This window comes from Dipodomys spectabilis, unplaced genomic scaffold, assembly GCF_019054845.1.
Source record: "Dipodomys spectabilis isolate Male_0828 unplaced genomic scaffold, ASM1905484v1 ptg000796l, whole genome shotgun sequence".
Taxonomy (NCBI): domain Eukaryota; kingdom Metazoa; phylum Chordata; class Mammalia; order Rodentia; family Heteromyidae; genus Dipodomys; species Dipodomys spectabilis.
In genome coordinates, this window is record NW_024871473.1 from 85,178 (window position 1) to 104,885 (window position 19,708).

At 63.9% G+C, this 19,708-nt stretch overlaps 5 protein-coding genes across 9 annotated transcripts; 4 read left to right on the forward strand and 1 right to left on the reverse strand.

Moving 5' to 3' along the window:
- Nucleotides 1-137: 137 nt before the first annotated feature.
- Ndor1 (NADPH dependent diflavin oxidoreductase 1) lies at nt 138-8,370 on the forward strand. 2 transcript variants are annotated; one of them, XM_042673290.1, is made up of 14 exons: nt 138-306; nt 405-482; nt 3,500-3,597; nt 4,944-5,042; nt 5,126-5,227; nt 5,333-5,539; nt 5,790-5,911; nt 6,006-6,226; nt 6,352-6,459; nt 6,638-6,752; nt 6,884-7,030; nt 7,128-7,246; nt 7,537-7,631; nt 7,710-8,370. In XM_042673290.1, exons 1-14 carry the CDS (start codon nt 172-174, stop codon nt 7,852-7,854), a joined length of 1,791 nt encoding a protein of 596 aa, XP_042529224.1. In that variant the 5' UTR covers nt 138-171; the 3' UTR covers nt 7,855-8,370. The 2 variants fall into 2 exon arrangements, with proteins under 2 accessions (XP_042529224.1, XP_042529225.1); XM_042673291.1 differs by lacking the exon at nt 138-306 and having other exon boundaries at nt 324-482; nt 3,445-3,597.
- Nucleotides 8,371-8,460: 90 nt separating this feature from the next.
- LOC122102553 (RING finger protein 208-like) lies at nt 8,461-10,711 on the forward strand. Its single transcript, XM_042673292.1, has one exon. The coding sequence runs from the start codon at nt 8,856-8,858 to the stop codon at nt 9,786-9,788; it is 933 nt and encodes a 310-aa protein (XP_042529226.1). The 5' UTR covers nt 8,461-8,855; the 3' UTR covers nt 9,789-10,711.
- Nucleotides 10,712-11,435: 724 nt separating this feature from the next.
- LOC122102562 (RING finger protein 208) lies at nt 11,436-12,700 on the reverse strand. Its single transcript, XM_042673310.1, has 2 exons — nt 12,652-12,700; nt 11,436-12,621 (listed from the first exon to the last, which is right to left on the reverse strand). Exon 2 carries the CDS (start codon nt 12,407-12,409, stop codon nt 11,612-11,614), a length of 798 nt encoding a protein of 265 aa, XP_042529244.1. The 5' UTR covers nt 12,410-12,621; nt 12,652-12,700; the 3' UTR covers nt 11,436-11,611.
- Nucleotides 12,701-12,762: 62 nt separating this feature from the next.
- Nucleotides 12,763-16,628, forward strand: Cysrt1 (cysteine rich tail 1). Of its 4 annotated transcripts, none has more exons than XM_042673311.1 (2): nt 12,763-12,971; nt 15,902-16,628. In XM_042673311.1, exons 1-2 carry the CDS (start codon nt 12,851-12,853, stop codon nt 16,378-16,380), a joined length of 600 nt encoding a protein of 199 aa, XP_042529245.1. In that variant the 5' UTR covers nt 12,763-12,850; the 3' UTR covers nt 16,381-16,628. The 4 variants fall into 4 exon arrangements, with proteins under 4 accessions (XP_042529245.1, XP_042529247.1, XP_042529246.1 ...); XM_042673313.1 differs by having other exon boundaries at nt 12,909-12,971; nt 15,882-16,628; XM_042673312.1 differs by lacking the exon at nt 12,763-12,971 and adding an exon at nt 15,369-15,632 and having other exon boundaries at nt 15,882-16,628.
- A 1,706-nt stretch (nt 16,629-18,334) lies between these two features.
- LOC122102566 (RING finger protein 224-like) lies at nt 18,335-19,121 on the forward strand. Its single transcript, XM_042673318.1, has 2 exons — nt 18,335-18,405; nt 18,644-19,121. Exon 2 carries the CDS (start codon nt 18,645-18,647, stop codon nt 19,119-19,121), a length of 477 nt encoding a protein of 158 aa, XP_042529252.1. The 5' UTR covers nt 18,335-18,405; nt 18,644.
- The last annotated feature ends 587 nt before the right edge of the window (nt 19,122-19,708 follow it).

Here is a 19,708-nt window from a genome sequence, read left to right on the forward strand (position 1 = left end):
GCACGCCGTCCACCCCGCGGCCCGGGCCAGGAGCCAAGTACGGGAAGCCTGCAGGCGCCCGCCGCGCCGGAACGCCATTCCCGGCCGGCGCGCGCCGATCGCGTCACTTCCGGCCGGAAGCCGGAAGTCGGGCGGCACCGGCGCCGGCGCGCGGTCCCCAGGCGCCCCGCGATGCCGGGCCCGCAGCTCCTGGCGCTCTTCGGCAGCCAGACCGGCACGGCACAGGATGTGGCGGAGAGGCTGGGCCGCGAGGCCCGGCGGCGCAGGCTGGACTGCCGCGTGCAGGCGCTGGACTCGTACGCGGTGGTAAGGCCGGGCCCGGCTCGGAGGGCGGGCCGCGTTGGGGAGGTGCGGACCAGCCCGCGGCCCCGAGGCCTTCCTCACACCCGTGTCTTCTCGTTGAGGCGAATCTCATTAGGGAGCCCCTGGTGGTATTTGTTTGCGCGACTACGGGCCAGGGAGACCCTCCTGACAACATGAAGGTAAGGCTCTTGCTGTGGCTCCCGCACCTTCACCCTACTTTGGTCGGGGAGCCCAAGACCCACAGTAAATACCTGCCTTTGGGGCTGGGAAGGTGGCTCAGTGGTAGAGCGCTTGCCTTGCATGCCTGAGGCTCTGGGTTCAATTCCTCAGCACCACATAAGCAAAAAGAAAAAAGCCGGAAGTGGCGCTGTGGCTCAAGTGGTAGAGCGCTAGCCTTGAGCTGAAGGGCTGAGGGACAGCGCCCAGGCCCAGAGTTCAGACCCCAAGACCGGACCCTCCCTCCCCCCCCCAAAAAAAAAAAAAAAAGGTTAAATACCTGCCTTTGACTTGACTATGTTATGCATGTTAGAAGTGGCTTTGAAAGGATCTCTTTGAGCTAAGTTCTCTAAGAAACTTCGCAGCCACCAAATAGCCATGTTGGCTGTTTGTGTCTTTATAGACTTATACTGTAGGAATCTGATCTGAGTCTTGTGTGACTCTCTTGGTTCTATAACCTTCAGGGAACATTATTCAATTCTTTCAAACACATACTATGTTCCTGAGACAGTTTTAATGACCAGCCATCAACTCAGTAGCCACATTTGTGCTCGTACACAGTTCACACTAACAGAAGCTCAGGTAGAGCTGCAAGGAGCTTTGATGGATTGAAACCTGAAGAGGAGTGGAGACTAGACAGGGAAAAGGGAGAAACCTGTGCAGAAAAGATTACAGCCTTGGGGTTGGGAATGTGGCTTAGTGGTAGGGTGCTTGGCTAGCATTCATGAAGACCTGGGTTTGATTCCTCAGTACCACATAAACAGGAAAGGCCAGAAGTGGCTTAGTGGTTCAAGTGGTAGAGTGCTCAAGGACAGTGGTAGAAGCTCAAGGACAGTGCCCAGGCCCTGAGTTCAAGCCCCAGGATTAGGAGGGGATAAAAAACAGCCTTGCTCATGCAGAGTGGAAAGCAGTTCAAAATACCAGAGGGAAGGGGAAAAGAAGCAGGCATCCAGGCTGATACAAAGAGCTGGGCAGCTACAAGGGACAGATGGGCTTGAGATGAGGGCCTTAGAGGGAGGTACAGTCACACTGTACTCTAGCAAGACCTTGTGCCTGTTTGGGAGACAGGAAAGCAAGAGTAACTCCAGGAGATGCAAAAACAGGCACCAGGTACTGGTGGTCTGAACTGGGGTGGTAGCAGAATACAGGGCAAAGCAGACATGTTGTAGAAAAGCTTGAAGTGGAGTCCACAGGATGTGTGGGATCTATGGAATCTGGAGCCAGTGGCTCATGCCTGAAACGCAGCTACTCAGCTGAAATCTGAGGTGCTTTGTTCAAAGCCAGCCTGGGCTGACAAGTCCAAGAGGCTCTTACTTTCGATTAACCAGTAAAAGGCTAAATGGAAGTGTGGCTCAAGTGGTAAAGAGTGAGCCTTGAGCAAAAAATCTAAGCAAGAGCAAGAGGCTCTTGAGTTCAAACCCCAATACCAACACAACACAAAAGGGGGGTGGTCTAGAAGACGATCCTTACCTCCTAGAAGACCACTACTATGGGTTTGGACTCTGGAGCCAAAACAGAAAAGGAGAGGACCCGATAGAGCAGTCTTCTAGAGACATCCAGGGGAGGGAGATGCATGTAGGTCTCAACCTTCAGGAGGGTTCTGAGACAGGAGTCAATGAGACAGAGTACAAAGATGTGAGAAGAGGGAGTCCCAGCCTCCCCAGGGACTACTGTCCAACAGGGCCATGAACAGACAGTACCCCTTCCCTAAGGTTAGGATAGAGAGGCAGTATTTACAAAAGAACTACTGCCAACAAAGCTGTGCAGAAACCAAACAAGACCTGTGAGGTGTCTCTGGGATTGCGGTGATAATGAGGGAGAGAAGTTTTGGTGGCCTGTGACAAGCCAGATCTCAGGGGATCAGCCAGTGAGTGAAGGAGCTCTGCTGAGAATGTCTGGGCAGTCCCAAAAAAAAGGTGTTTATATGTTGGGAAGGATTTGGCATACTAACTGCTGGAGGAGAAGGAGCTGGCTGAAGAATGGGGAGAGGAGGTGCTTGTGTGGGGGATCTAGATTTTCAAATTGCAGGGTTCTCAGACGGCGCGGGGGTGGGGTGGGGGCAGCACAGGGTGGATGAAAGGGAACAGAGGTAAGGAGCCAGTGGTGGCAATGGGAGTGTGCGGGGCCTGAGATAGTAAGGGAGAAAGAATGGATGCTTCCACCTGTAGCTTGCGTCTGTAATCCTAAGTACTTGAGAAGCTGAGATCTGAGGATCACAGTTTGAAGCTAGCTGAAGCAGAAAAACCTCAGACTGGATCGCGGTTCAAAGCCAGCCCGGGCAGGAAAGACCGTGAGATTCCTATCTCCAATGAACCACCAGAAAACCGGAAGTGGCGCTGTAGCTCAAGTGGTAGAGCGCTCGCCTTGAGCTGAAGAGCTGAGGGACAGCGCCCAGGCCCAGAGTTCAAGCCCCACGACCGACAAGAAAAAAGAAAAACCTCAGACTTTTTTCTCCCAGTGACTAGCAAAAATAGCGGGCTGGAGGTGTGACTCCTTGCTAGGACATCAGCCGCAAGTGAAAAACCCAAGCAAGAGTGTGAGGCCCTTTAGCCAGGCGCAGTGGCTCACGCCTGCAATCCAGCTACTCAGGAGGCTGAGATCTGAGGATCGAGGTTCAGGAAAGTCCGTGAGACTCTTATCTCCAATAAGCCACTAGAAAACCAGAAGTAGTGCTGTGGCTCAAGTGGCAGAGCACTCACCTTGAGCTGAAGAGCGCAGGGACAGTGCCCAAGCCCAGAGTTCAAGTCCCACGACCGACCAAAAAAAAAAGAATGTGAGGCCCTGAGCTCCAGCCCCAGTACTAATACTGGGCAGAGGAGAGAGGGAGGCCTGGGGAAGCATTACTTTTGTCAGACAGTTCTGTCCTGTCTGCTTCCTACCTAGTCCTCTCCGTCTCCCAAGACCCTCCCTCCATCCCTGCCTCAGACATCATAGGGCCAGCCTGAGCTGGGAGTCCTGACTCAGTTTCCTGTGGCTGCAGAACTTCTGGAGGTTCATATTCCGGAAGAGCCTGCCATCGGCCTCCCTCTGTCAGATGGACTTTGCTGTTCTTGGCCTTGGGGACTCTTCATACGCCAAGTGAGTAGGGGGCAGATGGGCATGCTGGTCAGTACCTGGCCAGACAGTACAGGTCTCAGGGTCATAAAGAGGACCGAGGGGCTGGGCAGGTGGCTCAGTGGCAGAGCACCTGTCAGCATGCATGAAGCCCTGGGCTCACTTCCTTGGTACCACACACACACAAAAAGCTGGAAGTGGCACTGTGGCTCAAGAGGTAGAGCACTAGCCTTGAGCTGAAGAGCTCAGGGATGGCCCAGGCCCAGAGTTCAAGACCCATGACTGACCAAAAGATACTGATAGCCCAACCTCGTGATGCAGAATTTGTAGGCTTCATGAGCCAGGTGCTGGTGGCTCATTCTTTAACCGTAGCTACTCAGAAGGCTGAGATCTGAGGATTTTGATTCAAAGCCAGCCTGGGCAGGAAGGTCCTTAAGACTCTTATCTCTAGTTAACCACTAAAAACCTGAAAGTGGCACTGTGATGCAAGTGATAGAGCGCCAGCCTTGAATAAAAAAGCCAAGGGAGAGCACAAGGTTGAGTTCATGCTCCAGTACTGGATCATTTAAAAAAAAAACCCTCCCCCATGGACATTCTGACCCTCACAACAGAAGAAGACAAGATTGGGGAGGGACCAAGGCAGAGAGCAGAGAGGGAACCCAGGGCTGGGTGGCGCTCCGGCCTTGCACCTAATTCCAACACGAGACAAACGTCAGATCAACCTGAGGCTGTCCTCTCCCAGTACACCTGAGAGATGTTCCCAGCTTGGAAAGAGAGCTGGCTCTCCTACCTACTCTAGAGGCCGTTCCTGGCTCAGGCCCCTGAGCAAGTAGTGCACCTTCGCATCAGGTCCTGAGGAGATAATGAGGGCTTTGGGGTCAGGTGCCACCTGTCCAAGGGGCCCCTGACCACTCAGCACTGGGTCCCTTTCCAGTGCCCCCTCAAACTGTGTCTGCCATCTTGAACACTTTAGATAAAGAAAGCAGAGGGAAGGGAAACGGACGGCCACATGACTGTTCTGCGGGGCTGTGTGCACACTTCCGGGAGGTGGGAGGTGGAAGGGGTCCCAGCTGCTGCCAGCCCTATGGGGTGTGCTCCCCTAAGACAGCCCCTCACCCTCCAACTCAAGGAGCACCCGCAGGGTGGACAGGGACACAGGTCCTCCACACGGCCTCGTTCCTGCCTTGTTCCTAGTGTTGGTGGCTGCTTGAGTCGCCATCACCTCCAGAGTGCTCCCACTTAGGTGGGGCCAGTGTGGATCCCTGAGGAGCCTCTGCTTGAGCTCTGCTCTGTGCTGGGTGGCTGACTAGCACCGCCCTCCCCACTCCCCCTCCCCCCCCAAAACCTGGGCTCTGCCTCTGTCCCCGCAGGTTCAACTTTGTGGCCAAGAAGCTGCATCGCCGACTGCTGCAGCTAGGGGGCAGCGCCCTCCTGCCTGTGTGCCTGGGTGATGACCAGCATGAGCTGGGGTGAGTACCAGCAGTGCCCCCCGCCCCCCATTAGCAGAGGAGCAGTTTTATACTCAGCTAGTGCTCATGCCTGCCCTCCCCAGACCTGACGCGGCCATTGACCCCTGGCTAGGAGACCTGTGGGAAAAGGTGTTGGGGCTGTATCCAGTGCCCCACGACCTTGCCATGATCCCCGCCGGAGTCCCGTAAGTGTGAAGCTGGGGTTAGCGCCAACAGTTGTGCCTGCTCTGCCCAGTTGGGGAGGGAGGGGTGAGGAGGAGGCCCCCCCTGACCTCTGTGCCTCTCCACAGCCTACCTTCCAAGTTCATTTTCCAGTTCCTCCACCAGTCCCCCAGCAGAAGCTCCCAGGAACTGCACAGCACCAGCCCAGACCCCCAGACCCCGTCAGAGCTGCAGCCCTTCCTGGCGCCCATGGTTGCTAACCAGAGGGTCACGGGCCCCTCACACTTCCAGGATGTTCGGCTGATCGAGTTTGACATCACAGGTTCTGGCATCAGGTGTGCAGCTGAGCACAGCTTGGGTCCACAGGGGGTGGGTTGGGGTGAGGGCACCAAAGTAGGACCGATAGGCGGTACATCTGTGGTTGAGCAGAATCTGCCAATGCTAGGGGCCGGTGAGAGGGCTGTGGGTTTGAGGACTGCTGGCTCTCCACGGACAGCTCCCTCCCCATTCCCCTCCTCCCAATCCCAGAGTATACACCCCTCCCTGATCCCGCACCAGCCCACAGCCCTGGTGGCTTTCCCACAGCTTTTCTGCTGGTGATGTTGTGCTGATCCAGCCCTCAAATTCAGCTGATCACGTGCAGCAGTTCTGCCAGGTGCTGGGCCTGGACCCTGACCAGTGCTTTGTGCTGCAGCCACGGGAGCCAGGTGAGTTGGGACCGGGCCTTGTGGCTGGTGCTGAGTCTACCCCCACGTCCCACCTGACCGCTCCACACACTAAGCACCCCACCGGCCCCTGCAGGCACCCCCTGCCCACCGGGACTGCCGCAGCCCTGCTCGGTGCAGCACCTTGTCTCCCACTACCTGGACATTGCCAGCGTGCCTCGCCGGTCCTTCTTCGAGCTCCTGGCCTGCTTCTCCCCCCACGGGCTAGAACGGGAGAAACTTCTGGAGTTCAGTTCTGCCCAAGGTCAGGAGGAGCTCTGCGAGTATTGTAGCAGGCCCCGCAGGACCATCCTGGAGGTGAGCTACAAAGCAAGTTAGGCAAGCGCAGGACCCTGAGCCATGCACGGCATGCCACATAGCCAGGGCGTAGGGCAGGACCCTGAGCCACGGCACGGCATGCCACACAGACTGCTTCTGCCCAGGTGCTCTGTGATTTTCCTCACTCCGCGGGCGCCATCCCCCCAGAGTACCTGTTGGACCTCATCCCACAGATCCGGCCACGGGCCTTCTCCATTGCCTCCTCCCTACTGGTAAGGGTCCTGTGGGCAGAGCTGAGGACGGACCTGGGAAAATTAGGAGGGGCAAGGTGTTAGCAGGCAGGGTCCTCCCTCTGAGCAGGAGCAACCTCGCTTTGGGAGCTGTCTGCCCCTGGTAGGTGGGCAGCAGGCAGCAGTGGCCTCACAAGGCAGGGTGCCCACTGTCCCCCAGGTTCACCCCGTGAGATTGCAGATTCTCGTGGCTGTGGTACAGTACCAGACTCGCCTCAAAGAGCCCCGCCGGGGCCTCTGCTCCTCCTGGCTGGCATCCCTGGACCCTGCACAAGGTGCCTCCTGCTTCTTGGAGGGTGGTAGTAGAACCAGCTACACAGGAGTCCTTCCCCAGACCCCTATGAGAGCTGGACCTGGGTCTCAGCAGCCTCCTTGGGCCTCTTCATGACACCTGACCCCGCTGCAGGACCTGTCCGGGTGCCCCTGTGGGTGCGGCCTGGGGGTTTGGCCTTCCCAGAGACACCAGAGACACCGGTGATCATGGTGGGGCCTGGCACTGGTGTGGCCCCATTCCGAGCGGCTATCCAGGAGCGTGTGGCCCAGGGTTGGACCGGTGAGTGCAGGGTTCCTGGGGCAGGGATGCTGCCAGGGCTGCCCTGGGCGAACCCCAGAGGGCAGCTCCCAGACTGGGACCCACACTGCATCTCCAGGAAATTTCTTGTTCTTCGGCTGCCGCCAGCGAGACCAAGACTTTTACTGGGAGGCTGAGTGGCAGGATCTAGAGAAGAGGGGCTGCCTGACCATGGTCACCGCCTTCTCCAGGGAACAGGTGCGTGTACTCAGGGCCCCAGGCTCCAGGGAACAGGTGCGTGTGCTCAGGGCTCCAGGGAATAGGTGTGTGTGCTCAGGGCTCCAGGAAACAGTGTGTGTGCTCAGGGCTCCAGGGAATAGGTATGTGTGCTCAGGGCTCCAGGGAACGGTGTGTGTGCTCAGTGCCCCAGGCTCCAGGGAACAGGTGCTTGTGCTCAGGGCCCAGGCTCCAGGGAATGGTGCGTGTGCTCAGTGCCCCAGGCAAGACAGACAAGGAAAAGGCTCTCAGTCCACCTCTGCCTCCTACAGGACCGAAAGGTGTACGTGCAGCACCGGCTCCGGGAGCTGGGCCCACTCATCTGGGAGCTGCTGGACCATCGTGGTGCCTACTTCTACCTCGCAGGGTGAGCCCGGGGCCAGTGTGGTGGGGGCCAGCGTTGCTGGGCCAGCGTTGCTGAGCTCTCTGCAACCTGCTCCTCTAGCAATGCTAAGCGCATCCCAGTGGACGTCGCAGAAGCCCTGACATCCATCTTCCAGGAGCATGGTGGGCTCTCTGAACCAGATGCTGCCGCCTACCTAGCCAGGCTCCAGCGGACGCTGCGCTTCCAGACGGAGACCTGGGCCTGAGGACGCCTGCCAATCCTCAGGCTTCCCCCGGGGAAGCCTCCGGCAGGCAGCCATCTTGACCTGGCCTTATCTGGTTCCAGATCCCTCATCAGACCCAGGGTGTGGCTCTAGGCCCCACGAGGGGGCCCAGGGCCCCTCAGCCCTGACCCACTACAGCCTGCACCCCTGGACGCCCTTTAGTCCCTCTTGCCCACCATCCCCCGTGAGAGTCCCACCCTTCCATCCTGGTCTCGGGGTCTGCACAGCCAACCCCTCCTCACTGGTACAGGAGGAGCCTGTCCTGGTAGGCAACAGAGCCGCTGAACCTCTGAGGGACGTGGGTGCCGGGCGGCTGCAGCCTCTACGTCAGCATGCGGCGACCAGCCTGTTCCTTCACCTTAGTACCTCAGGGCTCAGGCCCCGGTGGGCAGCCACCTGTGCCTCAGCTTCCTGAGCACCCGGAAGAGACGGACCTCACCCTTCCCCCGGTCCCAAAACAGTGTCAGTAAACGTGGTCTCTGGCCCTGCTCCACCCTGCTTTTAAACCTCACGAGCTCTTGTGGTGCTGGGCGGGAGGAGGGGGTGGGGTGATGACCCTCACACCATGTACACGTGTGTGGAACTTCTACTGTGGCACTGCCAACTGCTCTGCCCACTCAGTTGCTCTGTCTAGCCCTAACACCATGGCCCACGGACCCACTCAGTCCTGAAAACAGCTCAGCCAAATCCCGAGCAGAGGGGCACCATCTGGAAGGTTCTGGCCAGGTGCTGGGGTGGGCGGGCCATCACGGGCAGTGGAGGGGCGTGGTGTGTATGGCCCCGCCCCTGGGCGGGGCTGCCTTGTCTGCCGCAGAAGCCTTGTTGGAGGAGTCTGGCAGGTTGGTTGTTGATCGGCAGAGTTGAGGAGTGGCCGTCGCGTCAGTTGTCCACACCAGGATTGGACCTGATCCCAAGCCTGGCTGGGGACACCGTGGCACAAACCAGGGGATAGAGGAGCTGGCCAGCCACCCGCGGGGACCCAAATGAAGCTTACTCCCCGTGGGGCCCGGGAGCCCGGAGGTCAGTGCCCCAGCGAGCAGTGGGTGGAGCCCACACACTGCCCGGCCCCTGAGGGCCACGCCGACCTTCACAGCCGCGGTCATTCCCCCCGCCAGCCTGAGGCCTCTGTCCATGACACTGACTTGGGTACTGGGGGTCTCACCCCGAGCCTCAGCTCTGCAGCTGGCAGTCAGCCTTGCGCCTCTCCAAGCCCCAAGCGCCTGGACCCACAGTGCCGCCTTGCAGCCAATTCGGGAGATGACCTTGGGGCCCCACAGGGCTCCAGAACTCCAGACAGTGAGCCGCTGCTGGGGGACAGAGACGAGGCTGGTGCTGGGTCCCTGACGGCATCACAGGAGCAGGAGGAAGAGGAGGACCCCGGGGAAGGGGACTGCCCCATCTGCACAGAGCCCTACAGGCCTGCAGAGCGCCAGCAGATGCAACTGAACTGCGGCCATAGCTTATGCATGGGCTGCCTGTACCAGCTGCTGGGCATGGCTCCTGGTGCTGACCTGGGCCATGTGCGCTGCCCAATGTGCCGACAGAAGACACCCATGCTGGAGTGGGAGATCTGCCGCCTGCAGGAGGAGCTGCTGGAGGCTGATGGGCCTCAGCGGCCGCCCCCCCCTCTGGCCCCCCCCCCTCTCCGGGGCCCTGGGCCCTGGGGTGCCCTAGAGCACCGCTACCACCTGCGTTTCCTGGCTGGGCCCGTGGGTGGCCGGGGCTGCCTCCCCTTCCTGCCCTGCCCACCCCGCCTGGGCACCTGGTTGTGGGCACTGCGAGAGCGTGGGCTCTGTGCCCGCCGCCTGGCGCTGCTGAGCCTGCTGGTACTTGAGCTACTGGGACTGCTGCTCATCTTTATGCCACTCATGCTGCTGGGGGTGCTTTTCATGCTCTTAGACCGCTCGGCCCACTGAGCAAAGCCCAGGATGGCCCTGGACACCAGGGGCCTGCTGACCAGGCTGAAAAGCCTACGTTCAAACCCAAGACTCTGGCCTTCAATCAAGACCTGCCATTTCTGACTGTATTTTTTTGTCTTTTCTTTTTTGGTACTGGGGATCGAATCCAGGACGTTGCACTTGTTAGGCAAGCGCTTTGCCACTGAGCTACATCCCAGCCCAAGACCTGCCATTTCTGAACCTAAAACCAGGGCTCAGGGCCACCCAAGAGCCTGACCCAGCCATAGAGCCTATGCTACCCTGCCCCCCAGACACTAGCCCAGCCCAAGGACACTACACCAAGGACAAGTGCTGAGAAAGGCTGGCCTCTAGCTTGCCGTGCTGAGCACTGCACTGGCCCCAGGCAGACACTGGGACACACCTCCCCCTTCCAAGGCAGACAGGCCTAGCAGGTGTACACTCCAGCTGTGGGCCCGTTCCCTCGATAGGACGGGCTGCAAATCCCCATCCCACCAAGCCACCCCACCCCACCCCACCCCACCCCCTTGCCGTATTCCAGGACAAACCAAAATTGGTGAGTCCCTGAAGGCTTAGGCAGCTGGCAGGAGGTCCCTTCACTGCCCATGTTCAGCCTGCAAGAGTGCCTCCAGGCTTCACCACCACCTGGACCAGGACCAAAGGGGTCAGCCCAGAGCAGCTGGGCTGGCACAAGGCCTGTGCTGCAAGGGCCCACCCATGCCTTGGAGCCCCAGCTCCACCCCAACTGCCTGGACACCTTATACCACTGAGCCTGGGGCCTCATCTGAAGAACGGAGATATCTGGAGCCCACCTACAGCTTTTTTCTTTTTTTGTCCGTCAGGGGACTTGAACCCCGGGCCTGAGCTCTTTTGCTCAAGGTGCACACTCTACAACTTTTGAGTCACAGCTCCCCTTCTGGCTTTCTGGTGGTTCACTGGAGATGAGTCTCACAGACTTCCTGCCCGGGCTGGCTTTGAACCACGATCCTCAGATCTCGGCCTTCTGAGTAGCTAGGATGACAGGCGTGGGTGGGCCACCAGTGCCTGGCAACCTCACAGCTTTTTGGTGATGTACAGGAGTTGGGAAGCTATGGACTGAGCGCTACGCCAGCACAAGACTGGCTTGCAATAAACAATACCTGTTAATCCACAGTGACTGTCCTCACTAATATCCCATCTGTACTGTCCAGACATCTGTCTGCAATGGTTCTTTCTCAAACCCCAGTGTTCAAGTGTCTGGCAGGAGGCCCCAAGGCCTTGTACCATCTCAGGTGCCATCTCAGCCACCTGCAAAGCTTTGCGCCAATGGCCCCGAGGGCCATCCTCACACATCCTGGGAGGCCCGAGCGGGGGTGGGCGGGGCGGCAAGGGAGGACACCAGCTGAGATGCCTTCATGTAGCCACCCCACTGCACTGGCCAGGAAGTTGCTCTCTTCCCAGCTGGGCTGGCTCTGCACAGGCTACCAGCCCTCACATTTGCCAAACCCAGGTCTCCGGGCCGCATGGTCGGCTCAGCTTGCCCCCAACAAGCAGAGCTGCGCCTCGCTCTGATGGCTCCAGGCTTGACCCCGTCTGGACTGTGGTCCTGGGCACCCACCCTAGGCCTATGCCGGGCACAGCCCACAGGGGCTAGCTTCAGTCCAGGTCACGGGTGCAAACTTTGGCAAAGAGTTTTAATGGCAAAGTTGGTTGCAGCGACAATGCCACGCAGGGTAGGGCCAGAAGCCACGGTAGGTGAGGAAGGGTCAGTGGGCAACAGGGCAGGGCTGGGTCCCTGAATAGCATCGAGCAAGGGCCGGTGGTCAGCAGCGGGCAGGTGGATGCTACATGATGGAGCAGGCGGACAGTGGGTTCCTCACGTGGCAGGTGCACGCCGCCCCGCAGTACTGCCGGAAGGTCTGGTAGCAGCTGCCCTCGGGCTCACCCCCCCACTGGCCTCCGGACGGGGCAGTCAGCGCCTCGGGTGGCAGGCGGCTCAAGATGGACGTGTTGACGGCCAGGGCGGCAAGTCCATAGTCAGTGAAGAGCACAGTCTCCCGCCGGCAGGTGGGACAGGAGATGAACTTGTACTTGGGGCAAGACTCATAGAGGATCTGCAGGCACTGCTCACACACAGAGTGCAGGCAGGACAGCACACGGGGCCGCCTCTGAGTGACGTTGTACGTGTGCCCACAGGTGGGGCACTCCAGTGGCTCACCAGCCACCCCTGCCCCCGACGAAGGTGCGGCCGAGGGAGTGGGGCCCGGCCGCATCACGTACTGATTCACAATGACCTCGTCTGCCGGTGCCACTCGGGGAAAGCCCAGCTCCGCGCTGCCCTTGCGTGGCCCCCGTGGCATGGGTGGGGTGTGGGGCACCCCTTCTAAGGCGGGCATGTCCCCGCCGCAAGCCTGGTTGACAATGATCTCTGTGTCGGAGGGCCAGGCGCGCTTGGGTGCCAGAGCGGGGGTGGGCCGGGGTGCAGGTGGGAAGCAGGGGGAGGCCCCGGGGAGCTCGGGGAACTTCTCAGGGTGGACGATCTTCATGGCCTCCATCTTGAGGATGACATGGGGGCCTTTCAGGCAGGACATGAGGAGGCCCGGCCAGCCACTGCCCGCCTCGGGCCCAGGGTCAGCTGGCATCCGGTTATCTCCAGTCAGACTGGATGGTCTTGCCGGTGGAGGTGCTGGGTGGGGCCTGGGGGGGAGAGAGGGGGCAGCATCCTGGTCCTGCCAGGCCTGGTGAGGACCCCGGCCGCCCCGCGGGCTGCTAGGGGCGGCCGGTGACAGCTGGGGGGGCAGGCCCCCCCCCAGAGGCCACAGTGGCTTCTCTGGTCCAGTCTGAGGAGGAGGAGGGGGAGGGGGAGGAGGAGGAGTCGGGGGAGGAAGGGGCGGGGGAGGAGGGGGCAGGCGCGGGCACGGGGGCGGGCGAGGCTGTCCTGGGCTGGCGATCTGGCCCAGGGGCTCACCCAGGGTCTCTGTCGGCGGAGGCCGGCGAGGGGGCGCGGAGGGGCCTCCTCCGGCAGCCGAGGTCAGCAGCCCCGGGGCCGGGACATCGGCACAGGCCGGGGCTAGGTGGGCCCCATGGCTCCAGGACAGGGCGCCCAGGGAAGGCAGCTAGCCGGAGCCCTGGCGGCCGGGGGATCCGCGCTGCAGGCTCCGCGGCACCGGGAGAGGAGAGGCCTACACCAGGCCTGTGCTGCAGGTGAGAGACGGCGTGAGGGCAGTGCCGGCCCGCCGCGCGCGCGCCCGCGCCCGCGCCCCGCACAAAGGGCTGCGGCCCGACCTCTGACCCCGACCCCGGCGCGGGCCCCGGGCCGGACGCCCCCCGCGCGCGCGCGCCCCGCCCTTCCCCCCGCTCACCTGCCCCAGCCTGGCGGCCCCGGCCCGCCGCCGCCGCAGAGCTGCCTCCCGGGCGGGCCCGGATGCGGCGCCCGCGCCTCGGCCCGGCGGCTCCGGAGGCTCGGCGGCGACCTCGGGCGATGGCGAGCGCGGGCGGCACCCCGGGGTGCGGACGCGAGTGCGGGCGCAGGGCTCGGCGCGGCGGCGGCGGCGGCGGCAGGTGCGTGCGGAGCGTGGCGCGCTCTGCGGCGGAGGCTCGGGGACCGCAGTGCGCGCGGCGCCCGCCCGCGCCCGCAGCGCCACCCCCCGTCTGGGGACCCGCGCGGGGTCCGCGGGGCGGGGCCAGCCTCGGCCGCCCCTCGGGCCGCTCCGGGCCCGGCGCCCGCTCCGGGGTCGCCCTCCCTGAGGGCCGGGTGCGGGTCGGGACTCTGCGGCGCCCCCTGACCGAACACCCGGCTCTGCGAGCGAGACCTTTCCTCCCACTGTGAGGGAGAGGACCTGGGAGGTGGACCCCAAAAGATGGGTGCCAGGGCCCCACCTTTGCCTCCCTGGCCTGTGCCCCCCGCGGGAAAGCCTGGAATCTCGGGCTCCCAGTGCGCCCACACGGCGCCCGGAATTAGCAGGCTCGGAGAGGGCGAGTCTGAGCAGCGGGGGGCCGCGGGAGCCGGGCAGATAACAGAGTGGGGCGGGCCATCCCGAGAAAGGGGCGCACGGGGCGGGGGGGCACCCGGAGGGGCGCGCGGGGACGGAGGACGCACGGGGCGGGGGGGGGCACCCGGAGGGGCGCGCGGGGACGGAGCACGCACGGGGGCGGGGGGGGCGGCACCCGGAGGGGCGCGCGGGGACGGAGCACGCACGGGGCGGGGGGGCACTCGGAGGGGCGCGCGGGGACGGAGCACGCACGGGGCGGGGGGGGGACTCGGAGGGGCGCGCGGGGACGGAGCACGCACGGGGCGGGGGGGGGGACTCGGAGGGGCGCGCGGGGACGGAGCACGCACGGGGCGGGGGGGGGGGACTCGGAGGGGCGCGCGGGGACGGAGGACGCACGGGGCGGGGGGGCACCCGGAGGGGCGCGCGGGGACGGAGCACGCACGGGGCGGGGGGGCACCCGGAGGGGCGCGCGGGGACGGAGCACGCACGGGGCGGGGGGGGCACCTGGAGGGGCGCGCGGGCGGGATGGCTCCACGGCCCACGTGCCGGGCGGAGGACGGCCCGCCAGGCCCCGCACCCGCGCGGGGTGGGATGCCCCGGCGGCACCCTCGGGTCGCACGTGCTCCTCGTCACTCAGTTGCGTGCCAGCCACACCCGCAGAGGCCCCATTCCTTTCTGCTTCCTCCCGGGCCGGCCGGGCCGGGCCCTCGGGGAAGGAGAGCCAGGCTATGATGCAACCGCGAGGCTGTGGAGCCTCCCGCGCCCCGCCACGTCCACCGCAGAGCCCGCTGCCCCTCTGTGACCCGCACGGGGCCCTGAGCCTGACCCTGGACGAGGCCCAGGCCGAGGGGAGGAGAGGCTGGCGCACGACGCCAGGTCTCAAGGCCACATCTGAGCTGGCTGAGCCCGCGAGGAGCAGAGGAGGAGCAGGAAGGGAGCAAGGGCAGTGGGGGCCGCGGGGCCCGGGCGGCCAAGGTGGGGCCACCAAAGCCGCCGTGTCCGAGGAGGGCCTGGAGTTCGCCTTCCAGGCGCGCCCAGCGCGCGGCCTCAGTCCCGCGCCCGCAGCGCCCCCGGAGGCACCTGACCTGGTCCCGCCCCCGGTCAGGCCCCGCCCCTGCCCAGGGCCCCGCCCACCAGGGACGAGGCCCCGCCCCGCAGCTCCGAACCGCGCCTCCCAAGCCCTGCATCCTAAACCGGGTCTTTTGGGAAACCCTGGAGCGCAGAGGCTTCTGGGGAACAAAGTTTCCACTGGACGCCCAGGCCTAGGTTGCGCATGCGCCAGCCTCCGCTGGCCTCTCCGGGGGACGGGCCGTGAGTGGGCGTGGCTTCTGGCGCCTGCGCAGAGAATCGTCGCCGTCCGCGTCCTTAGTTCCGGGTTCCCAAACCTAGGTCGCCCCACGTGCCGCGCCGCCGACACTCGCGCGTGGGCCGGCGTGTCCGGGCCCACCCCGGTCCCCCGCCTCCGAGTCACGTCCGGTGTGGTCCCGCGGGTGCGGGGCGCAGGCGGGCACCGGGCGGGGGCACGGGGGAAGAGGGGGCGAAATGGGCCGGGGCGCCTGCTGCGCGCGCAGCCGGGCTCGCGGGGACCCCCGGGGCCGCAAGGCCGAGGCGCGAGCGCGGGGCCCGGCCGGGTCACCCCGGGCCGGCCGGGGCCCTCGGCCCAGACCCGGCCGCCACCCATCTGAGCAAGAGGGGCGTGCTGCTGTGCTCCAGTTGCTGGGCCTCTCGGGGTGTCTGGAACCCCGTCTTTGGGCTCCGCCCCAGTGCCCCACCTCCTCCTGAGGAGGGAAAAGGCGGCTGCCAGGCACCGGCACTGGGCCCGGAGCTGGAGGACTGGGAGGACAGAGTGCTCCTGCTGCCGCCGTCACCGCAGGTGAGTGCTGACCGCCGGGCCTGGCCTGGCCCCGGGAGACCCCAGGCCCCCGTCCGGCCCCGGAGCGGCCCAGCTGTCTCCCCCCCACCTCATTCCCTGCTCCATCCCGGGGCCAGTGAAGGGCTAGAACGCCCCCGGCGCAGCCCCTTAGGTCCAGGAACGGTGTCTGCACATTCAGGGCCTCCGTGCCTGGGATGTGACGCTGGGCAAGGCAGGCATCCTCTACAGAGGTTCTTTCTTGGCTCTCAGGTGGTGCCCTCCTTCCCTAGCATCCATATCGGTGTCTCTGCCCGTACCCCGAGCTTGGACCATGGACCCCCATGAGATGGTCGTCAAGAACCCCTACACGCACATCAGCATCCCCCGGGCTCAGCTACGGCCTGACCTGGGGCAGCAGTTAGAGGAGGCCCCCTCCTCGTCATCCTCTGAGAGGCAGCCTCTGCCCTCTGGGTGCCGCGCCCTAGAACCAGCCCGCCTCCTGCAGCCCACCGAGGCTCCACAGCCCAAGGGGGCCAAGGGGGCCGAGGGGGCTGAGGGGGCTGTCCCTGACCAGAGTCCGCTGGCCTGGCAGCAGCCCTGCAAGCCCTCCAGCAGCAGCCGGCGCCCGGCAGGACTGACCTACGCCGGCGCGCCCCCCGTGGGCCGCGGCGACGACATTGCACACCACTGCTGCTGCTGCCCTTGCTGTTCCTGCTGCCACTGCCCGAGGTTCTGCCGCTGCCACAGCTGCCGCTGTGTCGTCTCCTAGCCCGCCCACTCACGCGGACCCAGGCCTCTGCTCAGGGGTCCAGGTGTGCGGGACACGAGGAGCAGACACTGCCATGGGTGCCGTCCACTTCCCAACTTCCCGTCCCCCGCCATGGGACGTCTGTGCAGCTGAAGGCTGGGGCCTGCCTGGGGCCCTTGAACCACAGTCCCAGATACTGTCCATGGTAGGGCCATGGATGCCCCTGAGCACACCTTCAGGGTCTAGGCAATAAAGCCGGGTGAGCTTGGTGCCAGTGACTTTTTTGTGGGTGGCCCCTTTGGAGGGGGGGGGGTTGGTCCAGGCTGAACAACATCACCTGCTCTGCACACATACATACACACGCACTCGCACTCACACAAACTGCTCCAACAAGCTCCCAGATTCTGTGAGGTCTTCCAGTAGATGGAAAGCCACTGCTTGTGATAGGCACATTAAAACTGCTCTTCAGGTCTCCTGTCTGCCCCTGCCTTGCCCAGGTCCTCCTGCATTCCTTGGGCTGAGGCTGAGATAGTGAGCAAGGCTAAGCCCCATCACAGGGCAGGGGAGGCCCAGGAGAAGCCCCCAGGGAGTTGGTCTGGGCCGCAGTGGGTGGGGCTGCGGCTGGTGGGTTTCAGGGAGTGAGAGATCCGGTCAGCAGAGCCAGGCAGCCCGGGCTGAACCCTGCCCACTGAGTCACCGCCCAGTCTCAGCCAGGGCGCTTTTCTGGTTTTCCATGAAACATTGAATTCGTGCACATCCAGGGCTGTACTGCTTAGGCTGGGGTTCCAGGGGGCTGCCAGGACCAGGCATTGAAGACATAGCAGGGAATGGGCTGGAAGGAGGAGGGTGCCTAGTGCCATCTGTTTGTCTCAGAAGCGTAGGACACCGTGGGTGAGGGGGATGCCAAAGTAGGGAGGTTGCTCAGAAGCTCGCTCCAGGCATTCTGTTTCCGGGGCAGGGTGGTGAGGCATAGCACCCTATGAAGACGGAAACTGAGCTGGCCTTGCAGGACAGACAGGTCCTCCCGTGACCAACCCTTGGCCGAGGCCTGGGTGGTTCACGGTATGTGGAGGTCTCTGGGTGCGGGTGGGCAGGTCCCTGCCATGACTTGGCTGTGTGGCCAGCCTCCACCCAGGCCAGCATGCGAACCCGTCTGGCCAGTCCCGTGGGCAGACTGCCAAGGGGGGGAGTTAGGAGCAAGGAGGGCTGTTCTGCCACCACCTGTCCCGGCAGGGCTGAGTGGTCCCAGCGCCCTCCCAGCCTGTGTGACAGTCCTGCCAGCCCCCACCATGCAGGGCCTGCGGCCACCAGACTCACCTAAGAGCCACCTCCCTGGCTGGAGGCCAGTGGGGAGACCCAAGGGAAGGGGAGAGGCGCAGTGTGGGAGCGCCCCCTGGGGGCCGAGCTGGCTGGACACTGCCTGTGAGACCGGAGTGGTGGTGCTGGGGTAGAGGGGCCCGCCCGCACAGCCAGCCAGGCTGGAGCCTGGAGCAGCAGGTGCCCTCTGCTCAGGGCTGGCTGGAGCCTGGGGAAGGGCCTGGGAAGTGATATAAGGGGTGCCACCCAGGCCTGGGCAGGAGAACTTCAGAGAGAGAGAGGGTGCTTGTGCGTGTGTGTGTGGTGTTAGTGTGTGCATGTGTGTGCACATAGTGTGTGGTGTGTGAGCCTGTGTATATGTGCATGCATGTGTGGTATGTGTGCACGTATGTGTGGTATGGGGGTCTGGAAGTGCCTGAGTTCAGGTGAGCAGGATGAGGCGGGCAGAGGGACAGCACTGGGATGGTGTGAGGGGGAGCGGGCGGGGCGGGCGGGCAGGCTCCCCTCACCTTCCCAGTGTGTGGTGTGGCAGATCCAGTTGCAGGAGCTGTGTGGCTGAAAGGGGAGCCCACTCGCAGGGACAAGCACCACCTGCCTCGGCGGCCCTGCCCGTCCGCCGGCCAGTAATGCGAGCCCAGGGAGGGAGCCCCCAGGGGCCCCGTGCCCCTCCCCTGCTCCGGCCTGGCTCCCGTCAGGAGTCAGGCATGGCCTTCCAGTGAGTGGCTGCAGGTAAGCGGGGCTCAGAAGGTCTGCCAGGAAACGCTGAGCAGAAGGGTCCTGGGCACCACCCAGTGGTCACAGACACCAAGGTGGCCAGCCCTGAGCCCAAGTCCTCGGGGCCTGGCCTGCCCCTGTGTGCGGGCACCTGCCTGCCCTGTGGCCCTGGCTACTGGGGTGGAGGGGGTGGAGGGCGTGTTTGAGGACTAGGGCAGGAGTGGGCCATGGCTTCCCCGCACCCGTGCCCTAGGATGTTGCAGCCCGAGGGCCCCAGGGCCTTGGAGGAGGGGGCCACCGCGACCCCCACGGCCCCCAGGAACGACTGCATCATCTGCTACTCGGCCTACGACCGCTCCACGCACCTGCCCCGCCGCCTCTACTGTGGCCACACTTTCTGTCAGGCGTGCGTGCGGCGGCTGGACACGCCGGCCCAGGAGCAGCACTGGATCCCCTGCCCGCAGTGCCGGCAGAGCACGCCCATGCCCCGCGGAGGGGTGGCCACACTCGACCTGGACCTGCCCGCCTTCTTGGCGGTCAGAGCCGCACAAGGGCCGCCGCACGCCGAGCCGCCTCCCCCAGCCCCCCTCAAAGGCAGCACCGCCATCAGGCGGCAGCCAACGGGGCTCTGCCCCACCCTGGGCCCCCAGCCCCACTTCCCCCAGCCCAGACGCTGCTGCTCCGGCTGGAGGAGCCCCTGCTTGTGCCCTCCTGCCAGCCCTGAGGCATGAGCCACTGCACTCCCACTCGCCGGTGGGAACTGCTGCCCGTGTCGCCGGCCCCGGCCGAGCTCCGTGCGCTCTCCACAGCCTGGAGGCCAGTGATGCCACCCGGGGAAGCACAGGCCACAGGCCAGGTCGTGGGCAGCAGCCATAGTGCCAGGAGACCCCAGGGGAGGCCGGGATCTCCCATGCCCCGGCCTGACCCAGGTGCTTCTTCCTGCACTGCCTGCACGCAGGCCTAGGCACTGTGTGTCCCCTAAAAGGGGCCTGGGCTGCCAGCCAGAGAGGCATGGCCAGGCTGCACGGTCTGAGTGGACCACCTCAAAACTAGTGTCCCAGAGGTGTGTCCGGAGGGGGACACACCTCCTCCATCTCAGACCTGCACAGAGACCCCATGTGTCTCATTGGCGCAACAGTGGCCTCTGAGCTCCTACTTGTGTCAGGCCCAGTTCCAGGAGGGTCCACAGCAGCACAGAGCCTCCTCTTCAGCAGGCATCAAAGGAGATCTCCAGTGTTACTGGCCCTGGGGCCCAGGGAGGGGGTCGTGGTGGCCTGCCTGAGACCACAAGCCCCCAGGTTCCTCCTGCTTTCTAGTA